Raw genomic sequence first — 25,792 nt, 5'->3', positions numbered from 1 at the left:
GCAGGTCTGTTTTTATGCCAGTACCATGCTTTTTCCCCCTTTGAACAGGGCCTCACTATGTAATTCAGGTTGGCCTTAACTCACTATGTAGCCCAGGCTGGCCTCAAACTCACAGTGATCCCCCTGCCTCAGCCTCTGGAGTGCTGGGGTTACAGGCAAGTGCCACCACACCTGGCTCCCCTGCTGTTTTTATCACTAGCTCTGTAGTATACTTGCAAGTCTGGAATTGTGATGACCTGTACCTTGCCTTTGTTGCCCAAAATTGCTTTTGCTATTCTAGGTCTCTTTCTGGGTCTCTTCTGCTTCCAAATAATTTTTACAAATGTTTTCTCTAGATCTGTGAGGTATACTAATATATTTTGATTGGAATTGCATTACAGCTATATAACAATTTTTTTTAAATCAGCTTCCATCAGGTTGAGATATAACAATTTTGGCAACGTGATCATTTTCACTATGTTGGTTCTTCCTACCAAAAGCAAGGGGCATCTTTCCATTTTCTTTTTCTTTTCTTTTCCTTAAGACAGGGTCTTGCTATGTAGTTCAGGGTGCCCTTGAACTCTGTGTGTAGCCCAGACTGGGCTTGAACTTGCTATGATCCTCCTGCCTCAGTCTCCCAAATGCTGGGGTTACAAGTATGTACCACTATACCTGGCTCTATTTTCTGATATCTTCTTTGACCTCATTTTTAAAAAGTACTTCAATTTTCAAAGTAAACATCTTTTACTTCCTTGATTAGACCAATTCTAAGTATTTCTTTTTTTTTTTTTACTGCTATTGTGAAAGGCATGGTTTCTCTAATTCCTCTCTCAATGAGTTTGTTATTTGATTTTTGAGTGTTGACTCACCATTTATTAAAGAGGCTATCTTTCTTCCAGTGAAGTTGCTGGGTTCCTCTGTCAAAGAGAGGGTGGCTCTGTTGATATAGTATATTACATTTATTGATTTGCATATGTGAAGCCATTCCAGCATTGCTGGGATGAATCCCACTTGATTATGTTGTGCAATTTTCTTGATGATTTTCTGCATTCTGTTTTCCAGGATCTTATTTAGGCCCTTGCATTTGTTTTCATGGGGGAGACTGATCTACAGTTCTTTTTTTTTGGTTGGGTCCTTCTCTGGTTTTGATATCAGTGTAATACTTGCTTCTTAACTTTGGCAGTATCACTTAACTTTCAATTTCATTAAAGAGTTTGATAGTAAGGACATTAGATCTTTTCTAAATATCTTGTATAATTTGCATCGATTCTGACAGGACCTTGGCTTTTCTTTGTTGGTAAGTTTTTTGTTTTTGTTTTTATAGTATTAGGGATCAAACTCATGACCTCACACTTACCAGGCAGGCACTTATGCTGCTGAGTTAAATTTCCAGCCCCTAAGTTTTTAATTATATTTTTGATTTCATTGACTGGTGCTGGATTATTGGAATTTTTATATCTTCCTGATTAAATGTTGATAATTCATATACATCGTGGAATCTGTTTCTTTTGTATTTTTCATTTTATTAAAGGTTCTCCTGGTATTGATGGAGAACCCAGGTATTGATGATCTTCTGGATTTCTTCAGGATCCCTTGTGATTTCACCCCTTTAATTCCTAATTGCATGAATTTGAGTCTTTTCTCTTTTTTGGTAAGGTTGGCTAGGGAAGGCAACCTTATTAAAAAAAGGGAAGAAAAAGCTCAAATTCAAGCAATAAGGAATGAAAAAGGTGAATCACTACAGACTCTGTAGAAATACAGAAGATCATCAACACCTATTTTGAAAACCTCTACTCTCATAGGTTTGATAATACAGAAGAGATTGACAGATTCCTAGAAAAAATATGAAGTAACAAAGCTAGGTCAAGAAGATGTAAAACTGTTGAATAACCCAATTTCTATTAATGAAATTGATAATGTAATTAAGTCCTTACCTACAAAGAAGAGCCCAGGCCCAGACCGATTCACTGCAGAATTCTATAAGAAGTGCAAGAGGACTTAATGATGACACTCCTCAAACTCTTCAATGAAATTGAAAGGGAAGCAATTGTTCCTAAGTCATTCCTGAAAGCAAATATTACTTTAGCACCAAAACCTGAGAAAGACCCAACTAAAAAAGAGAACTACAGACTAATCTCCCTAATGAACACAGATGCAAAAATCCTCAATAAAATATTGGCAAATAGAATACAGCAAATCACCAAGAAGATTATACACCATGACCAAGTGGGATTCATCCCAGGCATGCAGGGATGGTTCAACATATGTAAATCAATAAATGTAATCCACCATATCAATAAAGCCAGAAGTAAGAATCACATGATCATTTCTATAGATGTAAAAAAAGCTTTTAATAAGGTGCAGCATTCATTCATGATAAGAACCTTATAGGAAATTGGAATAGATGGTCTTTACCTCCATAAGATAAAGGCCATCTATGACAAACCAACAGCCAGTATCATACTAAGGCCTTTACCTTGAAATCAGGCACAAGACAAGGATGTCCCTTATCACTGCTCCTATTTAATATAGTACTGGAAATACTATTCAGAGCAATTAGACAAGAGAGAGAAATAAAAGGGGTAAAGATAGGAAAAGAAGTTAAATTATCATTATTTGTGGATGACATGATACTCTACATAGAAGATCCCCAAAAATCCCATTGAAAGACTCCTAGATATAATAAATAAATTCAGCAGTGTAGCTGTATACAAAATCAATACTCAACAATCAATAGCATTTCTGTACACTAACAACAAGATCACAGAGAGAAAAATAAGAGAAGCCACACCCTCCACACTAACAACTAAAAAATGAAATATTCAAGAATATCCTCATGAAAGAAGTGAAAGATCTATATAGGGAAAATTATGATACACTGAAAAAAGAAATTGAAGAGGATCTCAGAAGATGGAAAGACATCCCTTGCTCATGGATAGGAAGAATAAATATTGTGAAAATGGCCTCCTTCCAAAATTGTTATACAGATTTAATGCAATTCCAATAAAAATACCATCAACATACTTCATAGATCTCGAGAAATCACTCCTAAAATTTATCTGGAACCAGAAGAGACCTAGAATAGCAAAGACAATTCTAAGCAACAAAGGCAAGGCAGGAGGCATCACAATCCCTGACCTGAGGTTGTACTACAAAGCAACTGTAGTAAAATCAACATGGTACTGGCATAAAAACACAGCTGAAGATGAATGGAATAGATTATAAGATACAACCACAAACACACTTAACCACCTTATCTTTGATAAAGGGGCCAAACATGTACACTTGAAGAATGAGTCTCTTTAAAAAATGGTGTTGGAAAAACTGCTCTTCATATTCTGAAAACTAAAACTAGACCCAAGCCTATCACTGTGTACTAAATTAAAATCTAAATGGATCAAAGATCTGAATATTAAAACAGAAACACTAAATCTATTGGAAGACAAGTTGGGTAAAACACTTGGGGAAACAGGGGTAAGTGGAGAATTCACGAACAGGAATCAAACCTCATGGGAAATACTTCCCAGAATCAACACCTGGAATCATGTCTTATTAAAAAGTTTCTGCATGTCAAAAGAAATCTCTAGCATAGTGAAAAGAAAACCTACAAACTGGGAAACAATCTTAGTGAACTGTCCCTCAGACAAAGAACTTCTATCTAAAGCGTATAAGGAATTAAAAAAATCAGACCCCTAAAATTTAAGGATCCAATTCAAAAATGGGCATCTGAGATGAATACACAGTTCTCAGATGAAGAAATAAGTACATGAAAAAATGTTCATCATCATTACTCATTAGAGAAATGAAATTAACATCACACTGAGATTCCATCTCACTCCTGAAAGAGAATAGCCAGGATCAAGAAAACTACCAAAACTACCAAAACTACCAACAACAAATGCTGGAGAGGCTGTGGGGAAAAAAGAACTCTCCTGCACTGTTGGTGGGAGTGTAGGCTGGTGCAACCATTGTGGAGGTCAGTCTGGAGATTTCTCAGAAAGCTGGGATTGGAGGTCCCATTTGATCCAATTATTCTACTTCTAGGCATATTCCCAGAAGAACTGAAAGCATCATACCACAGTGATATATGTGCACCCATGTTTATAGCAGCACAATTTGTAATAGCCAGATCTTGGAAACAACGTAAGTGTCCATCAACTGAGGAATGGATAAAAAAGTTGTTATTTTTATACAATGGAGTACTACTCAGGTATAAAGAAGGATCACATTAAGATATTTATAAATAAATGGATGCAGCTTGAGACCATACTCATAAGCGAAATAAATCAAACTCACATACAAATGCTGAATTGTTTCCCTAGTGTAAGAAATGGTAAGGATACATAAAATTATGTGGTAATCATGATTCCCCATTATATTGCTTTGAAGCCTTATAATGTTTTCATTCATTAGTTAGAATGGTTTTATTCTGGGTTGTTTGATTTTATTGTCTGTGATGGTATGAACAGCTATTTTGAAGAAACAAAGATATTATAATAGCTAGTGATAATTTAATATCATCTTGTTTTGAAGTCCCACCAAGCATTTGTTCTTCTGTCTCCATTGGTTTTATCATGTTGTATCTTATTGGATTTTATTATATGTGATAGTATAAACATAATATTTTATAGACTAGGAGATAATATAGTATCCTTTGTTCATTTTCTGTTTGTTGATTCTGAATACCCTGTAATACTCTCATTCTCTTGAATGGTTTTTCCCTGTCTTTTTATGTTTGATAGTATCATATATGAAGGTATTCTCAATTATTTCAAGGAAAGAGATACTATGGTAGCTACTGTTATGTCGGATTGTCTTGTGGTGAAACACTACGTTGCTTAAACTGTTCTGTTCTAACCTGTTTTGTTATGTCCTCTTTTATGTTAACCTTTTTTTTTTTTTTAAGATTGGCTAGGGTTTGTCAATTTTGTTTAATCTTTTGAAGAACTAACTCTTTGATTCATTGAGTCTTTGCATTGTTTTCTTAGTCTAAATTACATTAATTTCTGGTCTGATCTCTGTAATTTTCTCCCTTGTATGAGCTTTGGGTTTGAGTTGTCTTTTTCTAGAAGTTTGAGGTTCAGCATTAGGTTGTTCATTTGAACTTGTTCTATTTTCTGATATGAGAATTCACTGATGTAAATTTCTCTCTTAGGACAGCTTTTATTGTGTTCCATAGGCTCTGATGTGTTGCATTGACACTATTGTTTAGGTTCAGAAACTGTCTAATTTTTTCTTTAATTTCATCTGTAAACCATTTTATACAGGAGGGTGTTCTTTAATTTATGTATGTTTATGTAGTTTTTTTTTTTTTGGTTTCTTTTGGCATTGATTTCCCATTTCAGGCTGGAGACATACATAGCTTAGGGGCACAGTACCTGCCTGGCAAGCACGAGGCTCTGTGTTTGATTCTTGGTACAAAAAAAAAAAAAAAAAAAAGAAAGAAAAGAGAAAAAAAAGTAACAGATTTCCCATTTCATTGCATTATGGCCAGAAAATACGCATGGGATAACTTCAGTTGCTTTGCATTTACTTATGCATGCTCTATTGGTAAGCATGTGGTCTATTTTGGAGAACATCCCATGTGCTACTGCAAATATATATTCTGATGTGGAGTGGAACACACTGTAGACATCTGCTATGCCCGTGTTCACAGATTTGGTTTAGTTCTGACATTTATTTGCTGATTTCTATCTTATTGAGCTATTTGTTTGCGACAGTGGGGTATTAAGGTCCCCCGTTACAATTTTTGTGTTAGTGCTTATCTGATTTTTCATGTGTACTAAAATTTGTTTTACATAGTTGGATGTGCCTATATTTTGTGCACAACATATATGATTATCTTTTTTTTGAGTTTTCCTTTAACAAGTATGTAGTGACCTTTATCTCTTTTGATTTGCCTTAGCTTGAAATTCACATTATCTGCAAACAGAATAGTTATCCCTGATTTTCTTTTTGATTCCTGTCATGGAATATTGTGTTTCATTCTTTGACTTTCAATCTATGAATTTCTTTTTGAATTAATTGTGTTCCTTATATACAGTATGTCTTGATTACTTTTCTCTTGTTGCTGAGACGAAATACTTGACACCCAAAATGAAGGAAGGAAAGGTTTATTTTTTTGGAGGTTTCAGCCATACTCAGCTGGCTCCAAGACAGAGTGGTGTGGCTAACAGACATATGTTCATGGGGATTGCAAGTGACAAGAGTGAAAAGGGAAAAAGATCAAAAGGGGAGGAGCAAAGAGAAAAGACTCTTTCTGTTCCTTATATTGTATGCATGCTATGTCCACTGTACTGGGGGATCAAACTCACAACATCACACTTGCCAGGCAAGTGTTTACACTGCTGAGCTAAATCCCCAGCCGGTGCACAAACTCTGGAAGCCCACCTACATGACTGCATGAAGCTTTCGGGGAACATCCAGACTCAAGCCATAGCACGGCATACTGTTGGATCTTGTTTATTGTCCATTCTGCCAGTCTGTTTCTCTTGATTGGTGAAGAGACTATTTACACTGATAGTTATAGCTGATATGTATTGGCTTATCCTTTTCTTGCTGTTGGTTCCCATCTTTCCTCTCTGTGCATTTGCTTGCCCTGTTTGGTGGCTTCTTTCTCTTGGTGTTCTTGGCATTGAGATATTTGTTATTTCTTTCTAGAGTATCTTTCAGAACACTGCTAGAGCTGATCTGGTGGTTGTGCATTTCTTTAGTTGTTGTTTTCCATGGAAGTGTCTTATTTACCCATTAAATCTGAAAGACAGTTTTGCGGGGCACATCAGTCTGGGCTGCAAGTAGTTTTCTTTCAGGGCTAATATACTTTGCTATAACCTCTCCTTGACTTAAGAGTTTGTGTTGAGAAATCTGCTGTGACTCTGATGGTCTTTCCTTTATAGATTGTTTGTTTCTTTCCTGTAGCAGTTTTTAATATTTTGTTCTTGTGCTGTATTTCTGGAATCTAGATTATTATTATTTTTTTGCAGTAAATTGTTTTTTAAAAATTTTATTTTAAAGAAGGTAAAATTAAACATAGTAAAACAGAACAAAACAGATCATAAGAAAACAATGTAAGAGGCACAGATTTCAAAACAAGACAACCGGAGATCTTCACTATCATATTGTTTCTGGTTTTCAAATAGTTGTCTATTGGAATCTAGATTATTATATGCCTTGTTGTAGGTTTATTTTGGTCATGACTAATTGGAGTTCCATATGATTTACTTATGTATACGTCAAATTCTTTTCTATGCTTAAGAATTTTCTGCCATTATTTCTTATTTTATTTTTTGTAATTTAAGTTTGAATTTATGTTTGGAAATAAAAATTCAAATTAAAAACTTACAAAATTGTCACACAAAAATCCATCTTAAAATATTATTATTATTTTTTATGTATGGCACTTATTTTATTTTAAAGCATATATATATATGTACATATAATTGTGTTTTTAGGATATAATTATATGCTATATTTATTTAGCAAAAGTTAATAGATCTTATCAAAACAAATAGTTGTCAATTGCAAATGTAAATTCCTTTCTTTGAGCCAAAAGGAAGTTCACATGAAATGTCAGACTGAAAGTTTGTGAAGTAAACAGGTGCGGTCAGTCATCGCCAAGAACCTCCATGAGCCAGGAGCCTCCCTGGCTAGGGCTGAGCTCTGGTCTTCCGTTTTCCCACATGCATAGAGGGGCTCCAACTGTATGCTTCTGAAGCCCTGTGTGCTGTGGTCCTTTCATTTCAGGCAACAGTAAAAGCATCACCACTATTTTTCCTCTGATTGTAAACTTCAACAGAATACAGCATGCTTACAAATTATGCTCAACAAATACAACTTTTGTGGCTTTTTGGAAAAGCTCCAATTTTTCACTTTTTCACATAATTTTGGAGTATCTCCCCCACACACTTTATGTTCCTGAAGAAATTATCTGGCAGGACTTTTCTAAAATGGAACCTCTAGCGCTGCCTACTTCAGACAGAGCTGTATCTCTGCTCAGTTTCAAACCACTTTCTTTCGATTACATATTGCCCAGCAGATCCATTTACTGTTCTTTCCTTACATTCCACTGTTTCTTATACAGACAATGTTTTAGTATGTTTCTTTAGAATTTCTCCATATTCCTCTAGTAATAGTTTGAGGATTTTACATAGTTGATCTCCAGGTACTCTGCTGGTATGTAAATTTCATCTGGTTTGTATAAGAACAAGTGAGAAGAAATATGCTGGTAGATCTTAGTACATTATAGTTATGATTCTGTCTCTCCATTAACATTGCATATTAGCCTTAAAAGAATCAACTCAATTTACCCTCTTAAATATGTTCTTTCCTTATCAATTATAGATATGACTTTTTAAAATATAAGAAACACATACTCAGAACAAACATCACAACAGTCATGGATCTTTGAGGTCTAAAATAACAGTACATATCATCATTTATACAGTTTAACAAAACTAGGGTATACAGTCTTAAAAGTGTACAGGAGTGTTATTAAAAGTCATTAATGCAATAATGTTTAACTTCTTCATAATTATTTGAAAATTCATAGCATACATCAAAATATTTCTAATTATGAAAGATATACAATTACAATAATTTCTTTTCAAAATGATTATACCAATATCCATATTTATTTATTCCTAATTAAATTCAATTTCAACTACCTGATTCTGAGTTTCAGGTAGCTTCATTGTGGGAAGTGGTATGGTTCTAAAGTATTGAATTAGAGAAGGAAATACAGTATCATTTATATTGCTTCCTTTCTTGGAATACAAACAAAAAATTCAACCAATTCTTGTGATGGAATCATTCTTTTGTGAGCATGGACATAATACAAGGAAGTTGTTTCTTTGCAAAGTGGAATCAGAGGAAAAGCATAGGAAAAGCAGTCAAATTCTGTTGCTACTTCCAGTTATCTCGAGTAAGAATGTGAATAAACTCAAATTTGTGTACATACAATTTCAACAGAGCACAAAGTGATTGAATGAACCAGAATCCATTCTTTGAATGTCACTAGGAATAGTTAACATGGTGTTGTGGAATATGCATACATATAGTTGGCCTCTACTGCTATATTCTGGCATGCCAAGTCATCATCAAAACCACTGTCTGTCTCAATGCCACAGCTTCTGTATCCTTGCAAGGCTGAAAATGAAATGTTTGGGTTTTTTAGCTGGATGTCTACAAAGATATCTTCTGAAGAACTTTGCGAATTTTTTCAAGGTAACAGGTCCATTTGTTCCAAAAATTTTTTTCCTGCCCCATGGCTTAGCCTTATGCAAATAAAGCTGCTCATTTTGCTATGGTCTTCTTTAGGAACATTGCACATCAATTCCATTATTTCTTCACATATAAGATCGTTTTTATTCCCCAATTCATATTTCAAGTTCATAAATATTTCTCTGATGTTTGCTGCATCTACATCTGTACAAGGCCACACTCGTCAAACTCTTCAATGAAATTGAAAAGGAAGCAATCCTTCCTAAGTCATTCCTGGAAACAAATATCACTCTAGTACCAAAACCTGAGAAAGACCCAACCAAAAAAGACAACTACAGACCAGCCTCCCTAATGAACACAGATGCAAAAAAATCATCAATAAAATATTGGCAAATAGGATGCAGCAAATCATCAAGAAGATTATACACAATGATTAAGTGGAATTTATCCCAGGCATGCAGGAATGATTCAACATATGTAAATCAATAAATGTAACCCAGCGTATCAATAAAGCCAAAAGCAAGAATCATATCATTTCTATAGATGCAGAAAAAGCTTTTCATAAGGTCCAACATGCATTTATGATAAGAACTTTACAGAAAAATGGAATAGATGGTCTTTATCTCAATATGATAAAGGCCATCTATGACAAACCGAAAGCCAGTGTCATACTAAATGGTCAAAAACTGAAAGTATTTACCCTAAAATCAGGAACAAGACAATGATGTCCATTAGAGTTAGTTCAGGCTTCTGCAAGGCATGCCCAGTGACCTTCTCCCAAACCAGGAGACTCAGTTAGCAGCGGGAGTGAGTGTGCACACCACTCCAAGCTATGGGCAACTTTAAGATCATCTTTTCTGGAGCTCAAGGAACCACCCAGAGCCCAGCCACACTAGACTAGCCTTGGGAGGTTTTGTGGACCAACTATATTAAGCTCAGTGAGCTTCTTCAATTACGGGATTTGAGAGCAGGTGAAGTGAGTTCCAGGGCATTGGTTTTCACCAACGAAGAGCTTTAGCCCATCATCCACAGTGGTTAGGTGCCTGCCCAGCTACCTGGAACACTGAAAGTGGCACAGGAGGGCCTGAGGGCCTAACTGGGCCAGGCTCAGAAATCTCCATTCAGTCCCAGGAGCCTAGGGCACAGGAAAAGATTTCCAACACATCCAGGGGAAGACTTGGAACAACATTTGAAACACAGAAATACAGGAAAATGGCAAAGTGAAAGACCAAAATGCAATCTCAAACCTCCAGCCCACCCCAAGACCTCGGGAGCTATGTACATAGAAGAAAATATATGCCATACACCTGCAATACCTGAAATAAGAGCTACTGAAATAAAAAAGCAACTCTGGGAATTCAAACAAAATTCCTTCAAAGGAATTCAAACAAAAAATGATCTCCCAGGTAAAACAAGAAATGATAAAAGAAATAAAAGAGATGCTGAACATATCTAAATAAGACACAGTTAAAAATTGGAGAAACTAAAAAAAAGAGTAAAATCCCTGGATGAACAATACAAGAAATACACAGAATACATAAAGCAGATGCAAAGAGATATACAGGAAATGAAAATTTCCATTGAAAGTTGTAAAAGCTGCCTCAGTGAAAGTGAAGATAGAATTTCAGATCTCAAAGACAAGATTGCAGCTAGTGAATAGGAAAGGAAAGATCTTTTAAAAGCAACAAGTAATGAGGAAATAACAATTCAACAGCTGCAAGATGATACAAAGAAAAACAAAATATGATTGAAAGGGATAAACCAAAAAGAAGGGGACAACATAAAAGACATCAAGAGGATATTTAGAGAAGCAATAGCTGAAATTTCCCAAACATGAGAATAGAAACTGACATCAGGATCACTGAAGTACATAGAACTCCAAATAGCCATAACCAAAATGAAGCTACACTCAGACATATAATAATCAACATCCCAGAAATGCAACATAAGAATAGAATATTAAAAGCTGTCAGAGGGAAAAGACAGATCATTTATAAAGGAAAACCTATCAGAATCACAGCAGACTTCTCAGCACAAACAATAAAGTCAAGAAGAGCATGGAGTGAAGTATTTCAGATCCTAAAGGAAAATGATTTCCAAACTAGACTGATGTACCCTGAAAAACTGTCCTTCAAAATCGATGGAGAAATAAGATACTTCCATGACAAAGAACAGCTGAAAAACTTCATGGTCACCAAAGAATATCGAAAGACAGTTTATACACACTGAGGAAAAAACCACTAGGCAAAGCAGACAATTAAACAGAAGAGAAAGATAAAGATTCAACAGCAGAAAGATAACATGTCAATAATAAACCAACATATAACAGCTATAATGATTAATGTAAATGGTCTCAATATACCAATTAAAAGAAATAGACTGGCAGAATGGATCAAGAAGCAAAATCCAACCATACGCTGTCTACAAGAGACTCATCTAACCCAAAAGGATACTCACAGATTGAAAGTCAAAGGACAGAAAACAATAGTTTGTGCAACAGGAACTCAAAACAAAGTGGGGGTAGCTATTCTGTTTGCAGACAATGTGAACTTCAAACCAAGAAAGATCAGAAGAGACAAAGAAGATCATTATGTATTGGTTTGGGAAAACTTCAAGAGGAAGAGATAACTATCTTAAATATATATGCACCAAATTCCAGAGCACCCAGTTACATAAAACAAGTATTAACAGAAATGAAAAACCAAATTAGCAGTAACACAATTATAACAGGAGACCTTAACACACATTGACGCCAAAGGACAGATCAACCAGACAGAAAATCAGCAAAAACATAACAGAACTGAACCATACTTGTGAACAAACTGACTTGATAGACATATACAGAGTGTTCCATCCAACAACATCAGAATATACATTCTTCTCAGAAGTACATGGGTCATTCTCTCAAATAGACCATATATTAGCTCACAAAACATATTTAAATAAATGCAAAAGAGTTGAAATTATCCCATGCATGTCATCAGATCATACTGCTATGAAATTAGAAATTAATGATAAAAGATACTGCAAAAATCCCACAAACACATGGAAACTAAAACACACTGTTGAGTAATCAGTGGGTCATAGGGGAAATTAAAGAAGAAAATAAAAAATACATACATGCAAATGAAAATACAAATACAACTTACCGGAATCTGTGGTATGCAATGAAAGCTGTCCTCAGAGGAAAATCTATTGCACTGAGTTGCTACATTAGGAAAACAGAATGAATACAAATAAATAACCTGATGCTACACCTCAAACATCTAGAAAAAAAGGGCAATTCAAGCGCAAAGCCAAAAGAAGGGAGGAAATTATAAAAATCAGAGCATAAATTAATGCAATAAAGACTAAGAAATCAATCCAAAAAATCAATGAATCAAAGAGTTGGTTCTTTGAAAGAATAAATAAAATTGATAAGCCCCTAGCTGACATTATTTTAAAAAGGGAAGAAAAAGCTCAAATTCATGCAATAAGGAATGAAAAAGGCAAAATCACTACAGAGTCTGTAGAAGTACACAATATCATCAACACCTATTTCGAAAACCTCTACTCTCATAGGTTTGATAACACAGAAGAAATAGACAGATTGCTAGAAATGTATGAAGTACTAAAGCTAGGTCAAGAAGATGGAAAACTGGACTTCTGGGAGAACATGGTGGACACATAATAGCAGCTACGAAGGCTCTCTGAGATTGCCAGCTTAGAATCCAGCAATGATACAGTGTGAGGAGTCCTAAGCAAGGGAACATATACCCTGATGACCCAAGAACGAACTAAGCTGAGAGAAACCAACAGGAAATGCAATCCTGATGCTATAACAGGAATAGATAAAATCTCAGTGCGGAAACTGGAACCCACGCCTCTGGAAGCCTTGATTTGAATTTCCTGCTGCCGTTGCTGCATCCCAATCAGCACAGCAGGGAGAGAGAGCACGTGAAAGCTTTGAGAGCGGGAATTGGTGAACCAAATGGAGTTGAGAGTGGGACTGTAGGGGAGCTCTGCATTGACCTGCAATGAGTGAGAGGAACAGGGACCCTTTCATAGACTAGGAGGCTTCAACAGAGGACATTCTGGGACCGGGCAGACTAGCCAGAACAGGATGCTGCAGTGACTTTAGTCACATATTCCCCCCTCAAGCAGGGAGCCCTGGTAGGGAGCCCTGACCTGGGTGACACCACGGACTAAGACCCAGTAGGCTAGCCCAAACCAGGTCCCAGTGCCTGGTGGTGCACCCTAGCAGTGAAGCCTTTAGTAGGTTCACTGACCTGGAGGGGCAGGCAGAGCAGAGGCTGCCCAGGTCTGGGTCTCCCTAGTACACTGCAGTGGGCAGGAACACCTAGCTGGTGGATTCAAACAAACTGCAACCCACAAAGAAAGAAACTGGGCCTCCTATATAAGCTTGTATGGAAGGAACAAAAAATATGGGAAGAGGGAGCAACAAGAAAGGGTCCTCTGCCCCCAATCCTGAGAACACTGATCCAGGAAAGGTAAATGCAAAGGAGAATGAGGACAGGAAACATGCAATATCAGACACAGCATCAATAGACATAAAGCGATATCTCCAGAGCCTCATAGACAAGTTCAAAATGGAAGTATTTAATTATCTAAATCAAGATGTAAGTAGAATAGTTAGAGAAATGCTAAGCACTGCCCAAGAAAAAACAGATGGTGGAAAGGAAGAACAGAAAAAAAGGGGAAAATTGTTTGATGGAGAAAATAGTGAAAACATAGAATACGTGAAGCAGGTTCAAAGAGATTACCAGGAAGCTAAAAACTCTATTGAAAGCTGGCATAACAGCTTGAAAGAAACTAAGGATAGATTATCTAAACTGGAGGACAGATTTGTAATGTGGGAGCATGAAATGAAAACTTCTTAAAAATAGCAAGAAAACAAACAGCAATAATACAAAGGCTTGAAGATGATAAGAGGATCCATAACTTAAGAATTAAGAATGTAAAAGAAGAAGTAGGGACACAAACAAATGAACTACAAAGGCTATTCACAGAAATAATCCAGGAGAATTTTCCTAACTTAGAAAATGGTAAAGATACTCAGATGTATGAGGCATACAAGACCCCAGCCACCTACCACCCAAACAGAACAACACCCAGGCATATAATAATCAAAGTTGCAGAAATCCAATATAAGAACAGAATATTAAAAGCCACCAGAGACAAGAAACAGATCACTTACAAGGGAACACCCATCAGAATTACAGCAGACTTCTTGGCACAAACCATCAAATCACGAAGAGCATGGGAGGAAATAATTCAAGCTTTGAAAGATAATAACCTCCAGCCAAGATTGATATATCCTGCACAACTGTCCCTAGAAATTAATGGAAAAACAAGGTGCTTCCAGGAAAAGAGGAACTAGGGGAATTTGCAACCACCAGTTCAACTCTACAGAGAATACTGCAGGACATTCTAAAAGAGAAAAATACCAAGATTCCAGCAACAGTGGCAGAGACGCCGCAATGAATGGAGTAGAAAGCAAAATGAAGAAGACAAACTGACAACTAATGACAGAAAAAGAGCTCAACAGAAATGAGGCAGAGAAGGTTGGATAGTAGGAACACCTATTTTGGAGAAAACAAGACATCATAATAGCTAGTGCTGACTTAATATCATCTTGTTTTGAAGTCCCATCAAGCTTTTGTTCTTCTGTCTCCATCGGTCTTAACATGTTGTATCTTATTGGATTTTATTACATGTGATAATATAAACAAAACCTTTTATAGACAAGGAGATAATAAGAAACCATTGTTCATTTTCTGTTAGTTGGTTCTAATACCCTGTAAAACTGTCATTTCTCTTGAATGGTTTTACATTGTCTTGATATGTTTGATGCTACAGTATACAAAGTTATACTCAAAGATTTCAAGGAAAGAGACACTATGGTAACTACTTTCATGTTGGGATTTCTTATGGTGAAACACTATTTTGCTTAAATGGTTATGTTCTGTTTTGTTGTTATGTCTTCTTTTATCTCAATCTCCTTTTTTATTATTTATTTTTTTATTTTTATCTTTTTAATTAAGGGAAAAAATAAATAAAATAAAAAATAGCAGGACATATCATAGTAACCCACTTTGATTTCCTATTAACTTGATTTGAAACCCTGTATTGCTCTCACCATCTTGCTTTGACTGGTTTTCCTCTATACTGTTTTGCTTGATAGTACCAAGTTTGGTATAGGCAGCAACTGTGAGGACAATAAGATTCACTATGACGCCCATTCTGGTTTGACTATTATCTTCTTTTGATGTCTTGTAATGTTTCCAGTGTTTTGGTTTTATTGGTTTTGTTCTTTACTGTTTTGTTCAATTTTATTATAACTGATGATATAGGCAATTTTTTTAAGATAGCAAGAGGCATTATGGTAACCATTGTTGATCACTTTGTATTCTGTTGTTACATTATGTACTATGTCCATCCTTTTGATTTGACTGACTCTGTTTTGTTATGTCACATTTGGTTTTATTCTCTTCAGAAAAAAGTAATAAGAACTGTGGGAGTAATAAAACCCAAAAGGTGTAATGGTCATTGTAAAAAAGAGAGGAAAAGAAAGTGCTCTAAAGGGTGTAACTTGCATGTATATTTAAATGTATAAGATAGATAACCGTATAACTGAGTTTTTGTTGGGTAATTGAACAGAACTTTTTGCAGTCTTACTGTTTGAATGTCCACTTTATATGCTTTAATTTTGTAACTTGAACAACTATTTTTAAGATGAGAATATGTAACTATTAACTAGTAATTTCCTACTGTTTATTTTTGTACAATTCTGTATAACTTGTACCATCTTTCTGTTTTTTTTAATTTCTTTTTCTCCTTAAATAAAATTAAAAAAAAAAAAATTTGAGGGTAATTGGTTCATGAAATTTCTGAATCTGGAAGCAATGCTAGTAAATGACTGTTAAGAATTGTGCTTGACTGCCAGCTCTTTCTGTTGTCAATAAAGAGCCTTGCCTGATGTGAACAGAAGCCTCACCTGCACTGGGCATAATGCCAGTAGAGGGTGAGGCTGGAGATCTGGGCAGTGCCCACTGGGATTTCTCCATAAAAAGGTCAGAGCCTTGTTCTTGATCATTATTTCTGTGGAGGAAACACACACTTGGTTGGCAATGCTCAGCTCCGGGTCCAGAGTGGAGGGAAGAGGGATGCTGTCTGTGAGTTATGGGAAGAATAGTTTCTGCCCAGTTCTGGTTTAAGTGCCCGATGTACGGAGTTAAGAAAAAAAGACAGAAAAAGAGCCGAAAACACTTTAGTGTGTATTGGACTAGAAAGTAGTATGGTAGTGACAAGGACATGGAAGAAGAATGGTTACAATAGTGACTTTCATTTTGCTTTTTGTCAGATTGCCACGATGCAGCTTGGTTGCCTGGTGCTGCTGATGGTAGCCACTCGAGGGTGCATTGCAGGTGAGTCTCTTCCAGGAGCCTGGACTTCCCAGCTCATCTTTAGTTTTGGAAAAAAATAAGCAGCTGAGTTACTTCCAGGATCTGATCCTCTTATGAGCTTAAGATGACATCTTTGAGATGAGCTCAGGTCACCTTGGATATAGGCTGAATGCTGATTTCTGACCTCTTGAGGGATTTGACCTGTAGCAGGGAGCATGTTGCTCAGGCCCACCTTGGTTCATGCTTTGGCCTCACTTTACTTTGAAGGGACCCTGCTAAGGACTGTTTGGCTTCCCATCTAGTACCGGGGCTTGGACTTATAACCTTGTGCTGGCCAAGCAGGCAGTTAGACTACTGCACTAAATCCCTGGCCATTTGTTGGGTTTTTAGAAACTCGCTTGTAGAGGATTTTTTTGCTTTGTTTGTTTTTGGTATTTTATTTTATTTTTTGGAAGGGGAAGGTGTTTAATTCTTTTGAGTACCCAATGCCCAGGGCAGTGGCTAGCATCTGCTTCAGGTTATGTGGAGACGTATGTGTTAAGTCTGCGCTGGATACCAGGCCTGATGGGCTGAATGGAGATGACACTGGCTATCTCAGGGTCATTAATCCAGGCAGTGAAGCCCTGGTTCAGTGGAGAAATGAGTTTGAGATTAACGATAAGGGGAAGCTGAGTTTTGTGTCAAACCAGCAATGAGAATGAAACTCCCGTATTTTTTCCAGCTGTGACCGGTGCCTATCTTGAGGAAGACACCTGTTCTTTGTCTGGATTTCTGCCCCGAAGCTGCAATGAAGTGAAGCAGAGGTGCCGTAATGCCCGTGGTGAGTGTTGCAGGATAGACATTCTAGCAGAGCCAAGCTTTCTGGGAGGTTTTACTTTTTGTATACAAAGAATGGGAAATAGTCCATACATTTTTACTGGATAAAGTTTATGATTTCAATTATTTTTAAGCATTCATTTGTGTGGGCATAAATTATTTTTATATTGCTAAGCAACCGTCACTTCTCCAGAAAATTTGCATTTCCTTTAATTGAGACTCTAGCCACTAAGCAATACCTTCATATCTCCTTTTCTATATTGTTCTATTTATGCTTTGGATAAATTTGCTTATTTAAGTTACCTTTTATAAGTAGATCATAAATGATTTGTCTTTTTGTGCTTAGCTTATTCTTCTTAAATAATATCAACAAGATTCATACGTGTTATAGCATGGATATTTGATTTCTGTTGAACTCCAACCATTGTGTTTGCACACATTTATCAGTAGATGTATACTATATATGTAATAGACACTGTACCTCTACGCCTAGGCACAATGTTTTGCTTATGCATCCATCTGTTGAGGGACACTGGGGTTGTTTCTACCTTTTGCATGTTGTGATCCATAATGCCATGAGTATTACCATACAAATATTGATTGGAGTTCAGGCTTCAGTCTTTTGGATATATATTTGGGATGGAATTGCTGAATAGTGATAATTCCATGTTTATCTTTAGGCAGAGTTTCACGGAGTTTGGGTAACTCTGTTTTGACTCATTCCCAGGGATGTGGTCTTCTGAGCTCAGGAGAGCCAGTAGTGCTAAGGACACCAAATGATAGGCCCAAGTGAGGAGTGTTGGGGCCGTGTTTATTTTTCAAGAGCTGTCCTGACTTTGTGGCTGAAATGTGCCTTGCATGCAGACAGGTAGGCTCTGGGCTGCTTCTCCTTACAGATGGCCTGTATTTCCTTCGCACCAAGAATGGCGTCATTTACCAGACCTTCTGTGACATGACCACTGCGGGTGGAGGCTGGACCCTGGTGGCCAGTGTGCATGAGAACAACATGTATGGGAAGTGCACAGTGGGTGACCGTTGGTCCAGTCAACAGGGAAACAGAGCTGACTACCCCGAAGGTGATGGCAACTGGGCCAACTACAACACTTTTGGGACTGCAGAGGCAGCTACAAGTGATGACTACAAGGTTGGTGCCTTTGCCACCATTGTGGGAAGTGGGGCAGCCTAGAGTGTGACAACATCACAAATATGCAGCAGGGATGTTTGGAATATGGGGTGTGGATTTACACCTGGAGCAGGTGAGAGAAACACATGCCTTCAAGGTCAGTTCCTCCCAAGAAAACCCAATAAAACTAGAGCTCTTGAGTGGTGGTGGAAGCCATTATCTTCTGGATTTGGGAGTGTCTGATCTCACCTTTCCAACTATACACTGAAAACAGCTATCAGCTCAGCTGAAGGTTGACGTGTGTGTTTTGTTTTTCTCATGGGGTCTCAGGGCCTGGTCAGGCTCATTGTTGTTTGCTTTACAGAATCCAGGCTACTACGACATCCAGGCCCTGGACCTGGGCATCTGGCATGTTCCCAACAATAGCCCCTTGGAGAATTGGAGGAATAACTCCCTGCTGAGGTACCGCACAGCAGTTGGCTTCTTCCAGCACCTGGAACATAATCTGTTTGGACTCTATCAGGTACACAGGGCTCCTGGCTGAGCTGATTTTCATACTATAGAGAGCAGCAAGTATTTGAGTTCAGGAAGGAGTCATTTCCCCCTGAGGCTATTTTGCCTGTTTTCTCTTCCATAATTTACTCCTAGCTTCTCCTCCAATTAATCTGACCCAGGGAAAGCAAGAGACACATTAGAGTGAACTGTAGAAGAAAGATCAGAAATGGGTAAAGCAAGAGAATTTGAGAGGGCGTGCAAGGAGGGTGGTATGTAGGATAAGCATAGCCAGAAAGAAAGATTCCTATGTTATGTAAAAATTAAACAATATCTGAGTGGGCTAGGAATGTGGCTCATGGATAGAGATCTTGGTTTGTATGGCAAGATCATAGGTTTGATCCCCAGCATCATAAAAATAAAAATAAAAATAGAAATAAAATAAAATAAAATAAATCTTTGTTATCAAGATCCAAATATTTCTCCTCTGTGCAGCATCCCAGTGAGAGCCGATGCTATTGTCCTTGTCTAATGACTGCTTCATTTCCCACAGAAATACCCAGTGAAATATGGAACAGGAAAGTGTTGGACTGATAATGGGCCTGCGATACCTGTGGTCTATGATTTTGGTGATGCTGAGAAGACAGCCTCTTATTACTCCCCCAATGGCCGCAGTGAGTCCTCAGTGCTCCTCTGAAATCTTTGTAGGAAAGATGATAAATTCACTTACAGTGGGTAGCAGTTATCTATCACATACTGCAGCCTGGTTCTCCTCTATGCATGTTATGTGCACAGTATTGCATCCTCTAATCTGCATGGCAACCGTTGAGGTCTGAAGTAATATTGCTTCCTTTGTGCAGGTTAGGAAGCAAGCAGGGGGGGGGTTCAGGTATTTACCTCATTTCAGAGGCATGGGTGGGTTGGCTAGAATTTGGACTAGAGAAATTTGCCTCTGCACTCTACTTTTAACAACTCTATTTCTTGTCCTTTGGTAAGTTGTCAGTATCAGGCAACACCCACGTGCACAAGGAAGAGCAACAATGTTGAGACAATTGTATTTCTATTGTGAGTGGGAACTATAAATGAACTATAAATTTGTTTAACCTAAATCTGAATTTGGCAGCCTATCCATCCTATAGGCTGAGCCTGTGCTATAAAATCCCCAGCTGCTATTATGTATAATTGGGATTAGAGACCTTATAATAAAAGAGAAAAAGAAAAGCGTGAAGAGGATCAGTGTGAGTGCCTTGCCAACTGCTGTAATGTATGTGGAGTGATGCTAATTGGTGATTTTCTTGCATTGTTGGGTTCTCTCTGTGCAAACCTCTGAGAGTGCAGGGGAACCTGTGAGGACAAACTGTTGGACTTTTGGGTGTGGCAAGGTCTCTTTTGGCCAGACTTGTTCCTGGCAGAAACCATGCACTGGGCACAGTCGTTTTGGGGTCCACTGGTAAGCTGAAATGTGGGTCTGGAAACTCAGTTTGGCACAGACAGCTTCTGTCCTGGTCTAAAGGAATCGATTTCCACTATCTTCCTTGAATTTTTTTTCTCCTTCTTGTTTGCAGATGAGTTCACTGCAGGATATGTCCAGTTCAGAGTATTTAATAACGAGGGAGCAGCGAATGCCTTGTGTGCTGGAATGAAGGTCACCGGGTGTAACACTGAAATTGTGAGTTGTTGTGGATTCCAAAGGGATCTTTGAGAAATGTGCTGTTTGTCTTTCTGTCCCTCTCTGTCTCTCTCTGTCTCTCTCTCTCTCTCTCTCTCTCTCTCTCTCTCTCTCTCTCTGTGTGTGTGTGTGTACTGTTCACGAATAGATACTCTGTCTCTTTGAAGACCCAAATCAAGAATTGAGGGTCAAGCGCACCATTGATATTTGCTCAACTTTTGGCCAAAATCACTCAGTTGCTTGAGGTTAGGGTGAGTCTTATGTTCAGGAACAGCCTGTGAAACATTTTGGAGCTAACACTGACCAACACCCAGCCATGTCCTTCTACTGACTTTTAGTTTTCAGAATAAATTTTGGTGTTCCTTGTGTTTGGGGCTTCCATAGATACACACTGCGGGGGAACTGTGAGGGAAGTCCTGATATAATAGTGGAACACAGCCAACGTACCCTTGTCCCTCCCACAAAGTACTTCAGCCTGAGGTCACCTGAGAGACTGCCTGCCAACAGGGCTATACTCAGTTGTCCCCACTCCATCCCCACACCAGTCAATAAGGCTTTTGTCCAAAAGACAGTGATAAGGGATATCTTGAGCCTCAGTCTTCCTCTCACTAGCAGTCTGAAAAAGGTCCTGAGCTGTTGCCAGGTGACCCTGAGGACCTCATTTTCTTTTTTCATTGCTCAGCCATCAGCTTATCTGTTTCCCAGTTAGGATGAGGCAGCTTCACTGTCAAGGACGACCCTCAAGGCATAATGGAGAGTGTCACTGAGGGGCACTAGTGCCAATCTTTGTGACAATCTGTCTTTCATGGCACCTTTCAGCCATGGCCTGAAGCACAAGAAATGCAGTGTGCATGGTTCCACTCACACCTTAGAGAAGCTTGCAGGGAGCACGTCCCCTGTACTGTTCAGCAACACAGGATCCTGTGTTCCTTGTCCAGCATCTAGCAGGACATTGACACAAAGATGTCATTACTGTGTGAAGCCTTGAAGCATAATGGATATACAAACAAGGGGCCTGGGAAGGGAGCCAAGTGTTACAGTGCTTACGTCAGATGTGTGAAGCCCTGGGTTTGGTGTTCACCAATCCCTGCAAAACAAAACAGAAACAACTAGGGGCTACAAATCTTGCAACTGTGCTGGGTGCATCAGAGCAACAACTACAGAAGAGGCAACTTGTAAGCTGATTCTTGAGACATAGGCAAAAATCCATGAGGTAGTAATGTAACATGTTGACGGATATATGCTCAGGGCTCCTAGTGTTTCAGAAAGGATGTGATGTTGAGGGAGCTGCAGGGTGTTTTGCAGCTTTGGCGTGTAGGGTGTAAGACCAAGAGAGTCTTACAGTCTTTAAGAAAGAGAGAGATATGTCCCCTCCTAGGCAAGAGCACCAAAGGAATTCAAGAAGAATTTTATCAGGGACACTGAGAATGAATGTTTAGAAAAGTGGAAAGAAAGTCAGAAGGCATGATGGAAATAAAACTAAAGGAAGAGAGATTGTTATGAGTGTAATAGACCATACCACCAATGGACATTTCCAATGTGGAACAAAGACTTTGCCACTGAGATATCTTTAGCTTTACCTGCTGATCTCTCATTACCCTTTCCTCCTTTTTTTTTTTTTTTGTAATAGGGATCAAACTCACAACTGTGTGTTTGCAGAGCAGACACTTATGCCACTGAGCTAATTCCAAGCTCTCCTTTCCTTCTTTTGTAGCACTGCATTGGTGGAGGAGGCTTCTTCCCAGAGGGCAATCCTGTGCAGTGTGGAGACTTCTCTGCCTTTGACTGGAACGGATATGGAACTCATATTGGATCGAGCAGTAGCCGGGAGATAACTGAGGCAGCTGTGCTCTTGTTCTATCGCTGACACTGTCCTCCTATGGGACCCACGATTCTTCTCTCAACTACCAGGTCCCTGTGATGGAGACTAACTTACCTAGTGTCTAGAATGCAGTGGCTGAGCCAAGGAAAATAAATAAATTTTGTTGAAGGCTTGGTGTTTCTATGAATTTTTTTTTCATGCAAGGGTGAAGAACTGTAGGAGTTTTCAAAAGAGTATGTACTGTGGAGTGATTCCATGTCAGCTATGTCTTTAGAGTTTGGAGTGTTAGAGTGTGACAGCACTACAGAAGACATTGTCTCCCCAGGACCCTCTCACGTAGCCCCTTTAAATAGTGGAAAGAATAAAGGGCAAGGAGGAGGATTTATCTACCCCTTCCTAACTCACATTGAGCGAGCATTCCAAAACTGTATATCTTAAAGAAGATAATAGTAGTGCACCACAGAAGAAAGGGATTACCCACATTCATATTTGGTCCATTCATATGTATCTGTGGCTCTTTTCTTATGGAAAAATGGGCCCAAAAGGCATATGGTGATGATGACTCTCGAGTGTCTTACACTGCTGTGCTTCCACTTTGAGGGATTACTTCATTTTTAAAAAAAATTTTATTTAAGGAGAAAAAAAACCAGAAAAAGGGTATAAGTTATAGAGAATTTCAGAAAAAATAAACAGTAGGAAATCACTAGTTAATTATATTGTCATCTTAGAAATAGTTGTTGAAGTTACACAAGTAAAGCATATAGAGGGGACTTTCAAACAGTGAGACAGCAGACAGTTTTGTTCAATGATCCAACAAAACTCAGCAATATGGTTATCTATCTTATACACTTAAACATATATGCGGTTATATCTTTTAGAGAACTTTCTTTTCTTTTCTTTTGTACAATGACAATTACACATTGTGGGTTTTATTACTCCCACAGTTCTTACTACTGTTTTTTTGACGAAAGTAAAACCAAATGTGACATAACAGGACAGAGTCAGTCAAATCAAAAGAATGGACGTAATACAAACATAATATATTACATTTTACATAATGTAAAAACAAAATACAAGGTGATCAACAATGGTTACCATAATGCCTCTTGTTATCTTAAAAAGAATTGCCTATATCATCAGTTATAATAAAATTGAACAAAACAGTGAAGAATAAGACCAATAAAACCAAAACATTGGAGACATTAGAGGACTTCAAAAGAAGATAATATTCAACCAGAATGGGCGTCACAATGAATCTTATTGTCTTCATAGTTGTTGTCTATACTTTCAAACTTGGTACTATCAAGCATAACAGAATAGAGGAAAATCAGTCAAAACAAGATGGTGAGAGCAATACAGAGTTTCAAATCAAGTTAATAGGAAATCAAAGTGGGTTACTACAATATATCCTGCTATTTTTTATTTATTTTTTCTTTAATTAAAAGGATAAAAATGAAAAAGTAGATAATAAAAAGGAGATTGAGATAAAAAAGAGGGCATAACAACAAAACAGTGCAGGTCAAAACATAGCCATTTAAACAAAATAGTGTTTCACCACAAGATAATCTCAACATAATAGTAGTTACCATAGTGTCTCTTCCCTTAAAATCTTTGGGTAGAACTTCGTATACTGTAGCATCAAACATATCAAGACAATGTAAAACCATTCAAGAGAATGACAGTATTACAGGGCATTTAGAATCAACTAACAGAAAAGGAACAATGGTTTCTTTATAATCTCCTTGTCTATAAAAGTTTTTGTTTATATTATCACATATAATAAAATCCAATAAGATACAACAGGTTAAAACCGATGGAGACAGAAGAACAAAAGCTTGATGGGACTTCAAAACAAGAGGATATTAAATCAGCACTATCTATTCTGATGTCTTTTTTCTCCAAAATGGCTGTTCCTACCATCCAACCTTCTCTGCCTCATTTCTGTTGAGCTCTTTTTCTGTCATTAGTTGTCAGTTTGTCCTCTTCATTTCGCTTTCTGCTCCATTCATTGTGGCCGCTCTGCCACTGTTTTTGGAATCTTGGTATTTTTCATTTTTAGAATATCCTGCAGTAATCTCTGTAGAGTTGAATTGGTGGTTGCAAATTCCCCTAGTTCCTCTTTATCCTGGAAGCACCTTGTTTTTCTATCAATTTCTAGGGACAGTTGTGCAGGATATATCAATCTTGGCTGGAGGTTATTATCTTTCAAAGCTTGAATTATTTCCTCCCACGCTCTTCGTGATTTGATGGTTTGTGCCCCGAAGTCTGCTGTGATTCTGATGGGTGTTCCCTTGTAAGTGATCTGTTTCTTCCCGTTTTTGACAGCTTTTAATATTCTGTTCTTATATTGGATTTCTGGAATTTTGTTTATTATATGTCTGAGTGTAGCTCTGTTTGGGTTGTAGGTGGCTGGGGTCCTGTATGCCTCATACATCTGAGTATCTTGACTTTTTGCTAAATTAGGGAAATTCTCCTGGGTTATTTCTGTGAATAGCTTTTGTAGTTCATTTGTTTGAGTCCCTACTTCTTCTTTTATGTTCTTAATTCTTACGTTATAGATCCTCTTATCATCTTCTAGTCTTTGTATTATTGCTGTTTGTTTTCTTGTTATTTTTTAGAAGTTTTTCATTTCATGCTTCCACCTTATAAATCTGTCCTCCAGTTCTGATAATCTATCCTTAGTTTCTTTCAAGACGCTATGCCAGCTTTCAATAGAGGTTTTAGTTTCTTGGTAATCTCTTTGAACCTGCTTGACATATTCTATGTTTTCTCTATTTTCTCCATCAATCAATATTCCCCTTTTTTTTCTGTTCTTCCATTCCACCATCTGTTTTTTTTTGGGGGGGGGCAGGGCTTAGCATTTCTCTAACTGTTCTACTTATTTCTTGCTTTATTTCATTAAATACTTCATTTTTGAACTTGTCTATGAGGCTCCAGAGATACCACTTTATGTCTATAGGCACTATGTCAGATATTGCATGTTTTCTGTCTTCATTCTCTTCTGCATTTACATTTCCTGGATCAGTGTTCTCAGGACTGGGGACTGAGGATCCTTTCTTCTTGCTCCCTTTTCCCATACTTTTTGTTCCTTCCATACAAGCCTATGTAGGAGGCCAGGTGTTTTTCTTCTCTTTGTCTGTTACAGTTTGTTTGAATCTGCCAGCTAGGTGTTCCCGCCCATTGCAGTGTACTAGGGAGACACAGACCTGGGCAGCCTCTGCTAGGCCCGCCCCTCCAGGTCAACCTACTGAATGCTTCACTGCTAG

The 25,792-nt window shown here is 37.8% G+C and overlaps 1 protein-coding gene and 1 pseudogene across 1 annotated transcript; one reads left to right on the top strand and one right to left on the bottom strand.

Moving 5' to 3' along the window:
- Positions 1–8,784: 8,784 nt before the first annotated feature.
- Positions 8,785–16,208, bottom strand: LOC100726462 (caspase-3-like; annotated as a pseudogene).
- Positions 16,209–16,284: 76 nt separating this feature from the next.
- On the top strand, positions 16,285–22,690 carry LOC100726183 (intelectin-1a-like). The gene is made up of 8 exons (XM_003466683.2): positions 16,285–16,373; positions 16,562–16,625; positions 17,326–17,424; positions 18,317–18,564; positions 18,908–19,066; positions 19,589–19,709; positions 20,601–20,704; positions 22,419–22,690. Exons 1-8 carry the CDS (start codon positions 16,329–16,331, stop codon positions 22,569–22,571), a joined length of 993 nt encoding a protein of 330 aa, XP_003466731.2. The 5' UTR covers positions 16,285–16,328; the 3' UTR covers positions 22,572–22,690.
- Positions 22,691–25,792: the final 3,102 nt, after the last annotated feature.

Source organism: Cavia porcellus, unplaced genomic scaffold, assembly GCF_034190915.1.
Source record: "Cavia porcellus strain 051 isolate PalLab524CR breed Dunkin Hartley unplaced genomic scaffold, mCavPor4.1 scaffold_7, whole genome shotgun sequence".
Taxonomy (NCBI): domain Eukaryota; kingdom Metazoa; phylum Chordata; class Mammalia; order Rodentia; family Caviidae; genus Cavia; species Cavia porcellus.
This window is presented reverse-complemented; position numbering and strand designations above follow the sequence as displayed.